Here is an 8,865-nt window from a genome sequence, read left to right as displayed (position 1 = left end):
TAATTGACATGAAATGAATAAGTGTGACGATACGGCTAATGGACGTTAACGCCATCTGACCTGACAGGCAGACTGAAGACAAACTCCGGTGCGCGCTCCTGGGTCTTCTTGCAATCCGCTGCGTCAAAAAGGATCTGTAGTACGAATAGCAGAGAAAGGATCTAGTAGAAGATCTTCGAAGGGAAATTGATAAATACAAGTAACATTTCACTGACTCGAGAACATTTGTTTTACAAGATTTGTCCATAGCAAGTAATTGCAAAATATAAATAATTTTTTCTTCCATTGTCGCTTGATGATGCTAATTACCTGCCCGACATTTCAAACTCATGTGCAGACAAAAATCAATCACCAGCCCGTTCTTGGGTTGCTATCTTTCAAAGTTTGAAAGTAAACCGGCTCCAGCAGTTCAAAGAAACCTGCAGCATACACGGTCTGTCTCAAGAGCTATATTTACATCCCCAAACTCACATCATTACATGTCCAGAACACGAGATAAAACGGGAGTTCCGCTGAGATTCCGTTACAAGCCGCTAGGTGGCCCAACATCTAATCATGTCAAGGCGTCATCAAGACCTGCCCCCATACCAAATATCAATACAATCCATCCTTCTCGAGTTATGCTGTCCATTTCACATACGTGCAAACATGCATACACAAATACAAACGCTACCAAAAACATAACCTTCTGGGCGAAGGTCACTAAAAGTAAATATCTACTTTCTTTTATTCTGGCATAAAGTTTAAACTTACTTCGTTATGACGATCGAACAGTCGTGATTGGCTGTCGTACTCCGCCACCGTCACCCTGTCCCGCACACGACACAGCCCGTTGTCATGGAGCTGGTCGCTAAGGTAACGCGCCTGGTCCATGGTGACGTCAGGACTGACGTAACCGGTGAAGCATCTGACGTACGTGTCCAGGTAATCAAAGCGCTTTAGGAGGAGGGCTCTTTTCTAAACGAGACAAAAACGTCCGCTTAAATTCGCATGAAAGTTGACCTGTTTGTCGATATTTCAAACTTTTGTTAACTAGTAACTTGGCATATAGTGGCATCATCTGTTAATATCACGGCAATTATCATTATTCCATGCTACATGTACTTGCGATTAGCCCTTGCGTGTGTATTTGCAAATAAACAAATATCAAAATTCTTCATAGATACAACATTAATACAACATTATAAGATCATGCCCTAGAATTAGCCATGTCTTAAGCAAAGCAGTGTGTTTATGGTTTGTTAAGGATTGAAAGGGAAACTACAAGGTACCAGGTTGAGTTCGCTGACGTCTGCTACAGGGTAGTAGAAGAGGAAGAACTTGTCGCACCCCTCGTGCCCCCTCCGGTACCGCTGGGTGATGAAGGTAGCCTTGCGGGGCAGCATGTCTGTGGACAACCTCGAGAGCTCGTCTGGGGAGAGAAGTTGTATTTCAATCATTTTGAGATCAGTTAAAGAAAAGTAACAGCTAGCCTATACTAAATTGATTAGTTCCTTTCGTAAACGCCATCGTTATAATAAGACCAACTTCCACACTACTTCAGAGTCAAAGCGATAGGAAAGTGTCCCAGGAACAGTACACAGGCCATCAACTCGGTTGGCCTTTGTTTTCGATATGCTGTGAACTATGAATTGCTTCATTTGCAGAGTATGTCGATTTGAATTATCGGTTAACATCTTACCATCTTCACCTCCACCAGTAAAGCGGTGGTAGCTTATGATTTCCATAAGCTGTGACGTCATATACAAACACACAAGGGTAGAAAACGCATCACTCCAATGGCAAAACATCGTACCTGTCTTATTCATGTGACGTTTGATTGGCTCTGTTCCCAGCGGTTCCACGTAGTCGTAGTGACACGTGGCCGGCATGTGACCAATCAGGTGCAGGTTCCCGTAACTCCGGGTCTCAATCCCGGTCTTGTGAGTCTCAAGTACTTTGTACCTCGGGCAACTTTTCGCTGGGAAGAAGAGAAAAATACCAGAAGCTTAATGAAAAAAAAAAAACAATTGGTTTTGCCAGGTTGTTGAAAGATATTTCGGTGAGGCAATTCATCGTATTCTTTTTTATTTGGTTTTGGACAAACAAGGAGAATTTGGCACTGCACTCAGGTTAGTAACTTATATCAACAGTGTCACATACACGGTACAGACAGAAGGTAAATGTAGTCTCTTCTTTTACCTCCCCGACCGAAGTCAGGTACCCATTTTACACCTGGGTGAAGTGAGGAAGGTCGTGTTAAGTGCCTTTCCTAAGAGCACAACGTCGGGGCATGGTGGGTATCGAAGTCGGAACCCCTAGATTCGTAGCCGAACGCTCTTACGCCACACACGACGCCACGAAATTCATCGTATTCTACTCGCTAACATCACTTACATGTGCAAAACTTGTCCCCACACTGTGACTTCAGCATCCACTCGGTGGCTCCTGGTAGAGGGCGTCCCCATGTCTGCAGACTGTTGTTTGCAGAATGTCTCAGGCATGACGGAACGCTCAGAAAGTTGAGTTCTCTCCCGTAGACGAACCGGCGGTAGTTCTGGGTCCGCTCGTTGGTGGCGAACACCCAGATCTCGTTATATCTCCGAACCCGCTTTCTTGATGAGGAGATCCTGAAGATTGCATGACACATAAAGACCTTTTTACATCTTGTGATGGTAGAGAAATAGAAGTTATGATAATAATGACGATGACTGTCACGATATTGATAATAGGGGTAATAGATAATAAAAAGCAACGAAGATAGAAAGAATGAAGGTAATGGTCATAATGATCATAGAAATGACAGTGACGATGAAGTTAAAGGTACTGGAAGGCGTACCTACGTTTCTGTGCCCTGTATGAGTCACACTCGTGGGTGTCGCCGTAGAGAAGGCAGTGTCTCGAGTTCCGCGGTTTGGGTGTCTTGAAAGTACCAATTCTGGAAAAAGTTCACATGATGATACTGTATTTATCAATTGGATGTCGATACAACTTGCAATACAAGCGATAGCTGTTATGCTTACATCAGGAGTATTCTGTGACTGGTGCCTACAAGGACTTTTAGTTGACATCTAAACAAACAGATCAAATTAAAATTTAATATGTAAATCAGTATTTTGTCTTCAACCTGGGTTCTGCATGCCATTGCGTCACAGTGACATCATCGCAATCGCTCATATGACATCATAAGGCACCAAGGAGGTTATATGGCCTGCTTGCAGCCACGCGTACATAACTATCTAACTTTTGGCACAGTTTACTTGTGTGACCAGAAATGTAACGTTACACATATTGCAGGCTCCCTACGAGTGTGAGTGTACTAGTTTTATCCGCAACAGTCTTACGGCCTTACCTGGGATAACGGGCAACGTAAAAATAATCCTGCTCGCCGTAAAACGGTTCTGCGTTCCTCTGGAGTGACCGGAAGAGTTTCTGTGCCTGGGATTTCACCAGGCTGCGCGTGGTGTACCCAGAGAAGGGACGGACATACAGGACTGTCTCCGGTAGAACGTCAAGTACCACCTGTGCAAAAAAAAAACCCACAAAAACTATGTACATCTCTAATGTATCTGTTGTTTATAACGTTATTGTACAGTTTGCTCGTGCTATGGGCCCGTTAGTGCCTGAAATAAAGTATAGATAAATACGTCATCGTAAGTTGAATACAATACGTCAATGAATTACTGACGAGGCGACGAGGACTTCAATTAACGAGATTTGCCTTTTTGATTACAGATTAAAAGCGTAACACCGAAACCTATTAAGATCAAAGATGGTGACCTGTCGACATGTGTTCGAAGGTCTTCTTCTTTCTTGACATGCAGAGGTAAAAGGAGGCATGTTACGTAATGGTATATTGAAGTCAAATTTCGGGCCACGGTAACATATGTGGCAAAAACCATTGAAAGAACTAATTCACATGGCTGTACATACACTGAAAGCCCTTTCACAGAGATCAGAACACATATGCGCTGACAGGAATTCTAGGTAATACGTCAAAGGTAAACAGTCCTTATGTCGGCCATTGTTCGATTTGTGTAACAACGTCCAGACGGGTTTTGTTTTCTTTTTGTGGGCCTTTACCTTTGACATATTACCTAGAATTCCTGTCGCCGCACATGCATCCTAGTCTCAGTGAAAAGCTTACACTTAAAGAAAAGTGCACCTTAGGATGCTGAGGGGTCGGAGGGTCTGCATGGAGGTTCTTGGGCACCAGGGTAGCCACGGTAACCGCATCTCCCGACATGCTCAGCTGCGTCACAAACGGTACCGTCAGAGGCATCTTCATACCTGCCAACAATCAAACGGCTTAAGATTATGAGTTTTTTTTAGTCAGCACGCACACACACATACACGCCAAACACGCACGCACTAGACAAAAACAGAGATCTTCCTAGCACACACATGCGCGCACAAACATACACTAAAACTAAATACCCATTATACCTTTGCTGTTTTCTCCCTCTATGTAGTTGACCAGTCTCTCGGCTGCCCGAAGCTGGCCGAAAGAGAACGAGTCGCTGTGCTCGGTAGTTGAGACCCACATGGAGCTGGCGTAGCGCCGAACCTCGTAGTCTCCAGTAGAGCACAGGGTTTCAAACGGCGGGCACTCCTTCTCGCAGAAACTCGGCAGATTCATCTGACTGTGTAAAGAAAAACGAACGTTTAAGGCCACGTAACGTTCTAAATTATTGGTCGCCATCTTGGTTCCTTCAGCTCCACCAATATGGCGGCGGCAGAAGAAATTTACATCGCTATAAGATGTGATATTCTGCACTAACATCTAAATGTTACGAACCTGCGACTTACGTCTGGATGTACCGAATACTGCTGACCTCATTTACCCTACAACTCCAGGAGAACAAACTGCAAACTTTCACATACAAATGAATACAGTTTTAGGTAATGCCGAATACTAAGTAAATGATGATAATGATATATCAGAAAGGATGCTTTTTTTGCTAAAACTTGCTGTCAGAAGAGTTATACATGGCAGCAAATGGCCATATATTTCAACACTGTACACCGAATATGCATGATGTCTGTCCACACCACGCAAATGGCACGTGTTCTGGACCCTCTCACTGGCACGCACAGTTGTTTATACTTAGTTCTGTTGGCTCCTAAAGTGGACAACTTCAAGGGACAGGTGTGCTATTTTTGCACTCTTGTTTTTAACAGTAGAGATGTATTTTGTAGGATTCATTATATTTCAATCTCATGATTACGGGTAATACTATACAAACGAAGGAGGATTTACTTAACAGGGTTACAGTGAGAAAATTTCTACATCATTGATTATTGCAGCTAGAACTTTATCTAAGGAACATGGCAATGGCACGGCATTCATAATGTTAGCATGTGATTATAGAAATCTATCAAGGCCTGTTTATCACACAGTTGAGTTTTTTTTTTTTTGTTTTACTCAATGGTCACCACGTAACAAGGCCTGAAGGCCACTCAAGGTTACGGGTTACATGATTGGAACTGTAACAGCAACTCTTCGCCCTAGGTCAGAAACATCATGATTGAGACCAGCCCAATTGCTCACTATGAGTGAGAACTAACTGACCCAATAGGCGAAGCAGGGGTTACGAGGGCTGCTCGGGAGATTCCCTACCCCTATTTTGTTGCTATGTTACGAAAGAGTCAGGTCGCAATTTTACACTGAGTATTTTACAAAAGATTTCCTGTAATACCCAAACTCAATTTCATTGTAACCAACCCTGCTTTTGGGAATGGGTCGCAAAAATAAAGTAGCAACATTTCCCTGCATCCTAGCTGCACTAGGTGCATAATACGATAGAGTTGATCACGAAAGACTGTAGATACAGAATGCAGTGACTGATGATGTTGATGATGATCACGAAACGTTATGAAACATGGGAGATATGATCAACCAAAGTTTTTTTTTTTAGCTTATCCTCACCAAACATTAAAACAAGCTATGGACAACACCACTGCAATGTTGTATACCTCTCATGAAACAGCTACAACAAAAGTGCACAAGTTTAGAAAAAAGAATAGAAACGAAACAGCAATGAACGTTTCAAACACCCAACTCGTCCTCGTTTTATATTATCATCTGGCAGGAAAGCAGGCATATTAACGTATGCTAAGTAACGTCGTGTTTTTTCTTGAATAGAGCCAGAAATGAAAATGTTCTAACTGGCCATATTCCCAAGTAGTACGCTATCGCAGCATCGGTAATCAAAGTTAACGTCCTAAATGTACATATGATGAACATGACAGCTTACCTCTCAGATGATGCTGTATTCAATGAGTCCACAAGGAGACAGACGATTTCCAGACAGAACAAGATAAACTTATTAAACGCCATCATGCCATATGAATGCCTGTAGAAGAGAAGTCTATCAGCGCAATACTTCACTGACACGCTTCCCACAACTTTCGTCAAGTGGGAGACCTTCGAGGGTTGTTCTACCCTGTCGGAAACCGCAAAAATGTTGTATGGGTGACAAAAAAGCCTTTTTGGCGCTCTGTTACTCCACTTACCGACCAGAGTCCCCTGTTTATCGTTACTTAAAGGGTCAGTCGACTGACAGGTGTACTGTGACCCTTGACCTGAAGTGCTGTGGAGTGAGACCAGGTCTTCAGCATTGAGTGTTGCGACTGACTTAATCATAACAAATACGAAGACCCTACATATAACCGACCCTGTTTAGTTTACATACATGCACTCCCAAGAGACATGGGCCAATCGGAGGACTTAACTTACTTCAAAGCCCGTACACAACATGAAAGCTTATCAAAAGCTCACCGAAGTAGAAAAATAACGAAATTAAATATTATCATCTTCACCTTACATTACCCCAGACCTAGGGTCTTTCCATTCCTGTGGCTATAGGCACATATTGCCAGCATAATGGATAATATCAAATCAGAGTAGAATTGGAAAATTGACGGCTTTGACGGGTTGCTTTCTTGCGGCTTAATGTTTGTCATTATTTACGATTTTCCATGTTCTTTTACTCTTACACCATTCCTTATATTCTCGATTCTCGATCATAGGACAACACCCCCCCCCCCCATAACTCTTCTGGTAGTATGGTCCAAACTTAATTGTACCTACAGAGAAGTAAAACAGAGCTATCGTCACTAACCGTTGAGTTTAAAGACAGACTCGATATCTGGGATGTTCATCGGACAATGCCATGAACAATGCCGTGTACAGAATACCGACAGCATTCCTCGTATATTACATCTCTGTTTGTCGGAAACGTCTCTGACGCAGTCGTCTAGACCTACAGATGACATGTGTATGTAGAACCCACGCAGATACTACGGTCATAAATTTCAATTGTTATTGTTTGGTATGTGCCTGTGTTGTTGGATACGTTGACATTAGAGAACAAAACGTGTAAAAGAGGCAATGTACATGTCCCATTAGATTATTTTTGCGTCTTTAGATGCGGTATAAACATCTGAAGACTGGAAATATTTTGGCATGCACGCCACAACTTTTTTACCCCCATCGAAATAAAAAAGACTGGCAAATGGGCTCGAATATGTGTAATCATGCCGATAGATGTAACCTCGTCCTGCTAATTTAGTTATTTGGTACCAAGTCTGCATTGGTCACAGGGTTAGGCTAGCCTCCATCAGGCCGTCCTACGGGGTACGTGGAAAGTAGAATTCGGCAAAAAAAAATCGAGAAAATGCTTTTATTGGCCATTGGAGTCAGTCCACTCTAAGGTTCATGTTTCCCCTCCGGTTGCGCGACCGGCCAACTCCTCTGGTAGCAAACCTCCCCTGGCAAATTATCCTCCCTATAATAGCCAGTGTAGTCAGTCTGGTAGAGACTAGGCTTAGGCAGCAAGAAGGAGCGTTCCGCTACCACACCAAACCCTTCCAACCAAACGGTTCCAACAAAGAGCTTTGTCATCAAAATCCAGGTTCTGTATGTAGATGACCTTGACCAGTAGAACGCTAAGCGTGTTCTGTGTATATAATACCTGTGTGAATATGACCACGTACGCGCGGACCAAAGTTCCGAAGATCACACCACCCGTCAAGCATGTCAACAGTGCCCTGGTAACAAGATATCGGGAGACTATTCTCCGTGTGTAAATGTTTGATTTGTACTGCTGGCGCCATAAATGGATGATAAGAACGCATTTATATAAAGCAGAGGTGGATAAGGAAGGATCGATAACGCTCTTTATGAGGGTGCGACGTGCCGACATACCTTTCATCCATTGTGTAAAAATAGTCGCCTTTTGAGGCAGTAGAGGCAGTGGGTTGTTATGCACTGTTATCTATTGTATTGGATCCGGAAGGCAGAGTCCATCCCTCTCTTTCTACCGCGCCTTTTTACGGAAGTCATGTTCCCACTTTTACACATGGGTGAAGTGAGGTAGTCTCTACCAGACTCCCGCCTGGCCGAATAAGGGTATTATTTGGTCATTACTATTCTTTTAGCGACCTGTGGAACCTGGTAGAGGCTAGGAGCCAGGAGAGTTGTGAAAATTGCCCTTTCTAAGGACACAGCGTCTAGCCAGGAACGACAGGAATCGAACCCGTGCCCTTCGATCTCGTGTCCGCTCGCCTAAACACTCAGACACCCAATGTGTACATCGCAAACATCACCAGAATATCACATGTTGTTGTCGAACCTTTATTACTTTGTTTCCGACACTCTATATAAGGTAAGTCTGGGGGTATAAACAGGGATAGAAAACAAGGCAATTAGATATGGCAGACCCTTTGTTAGCCCATATTGTTTTGTGACCTTTTCAGCCCCACGGACAGAACTAGCATGTACGCAATGCCGAATTGTGTATGATAGAAATTATGAAACATAGAAGACACACGCTTTTGAATAACTTTGACACGTAAACGTTCTGCGCACCAGAAGCAATCCAT

At 43.2% G+C, this 8,865-nt stretch overlaps 1 protein-coding gene across 1 annotated transcript; it reads right to left on the bottom strand.

Annotated features, from left to right (window-relative positions):
- Positions 1-35: 35 nt before the first annotated feature.
- LOC118421814 lies at positions 36-6,700 on the bottom strand. Its single transcript, XM_035829315.1, has 10 exons — positions 6,237-6,700; positions 4,426-4,622; positions 4,145-4,269; positions 3,332-3,501; positions 2,819-2,917; positions 2,377-2,609; positions 1,796-1,960; positions 1,272-1,411; positions 754-957; positions 36-134 (listed from the first exon to the last, which is right to left on the bottom strand). Exons 1-10 carry the CDS (start codon positions 6,623-6,625, stop codon positions 36-38), a joined length of 1,821 nt encoding a protein of 606 aa, XP_035685208.1. The 5' UTR covers positions 6,626-6,700.
- Between the last annotated feature and the right edge of the window lie 2,165 nt (positions 6,701-8,865).

The sequence above is a fragment of the Branchiostoma floridae genome, chromosome 8 (assembly GCF_000003815.2).
Source record: "Branchiostoma floridae strain S238N-H82 chromosome 8, Bfl_VNyyK, whole genome shotgun sequence".
Lineage (NCBI taxonomy): Eukaryota > Metazoa > Chordata > Leptocardii > Amphioxiformes > Branchiostomatidae > Branchiostoma > Branchiostoma floridae.
Note: the sequence above shows the minus strand (reverse complement) of the source record. Positions and strands in the feature narration are given on the sequence as shown.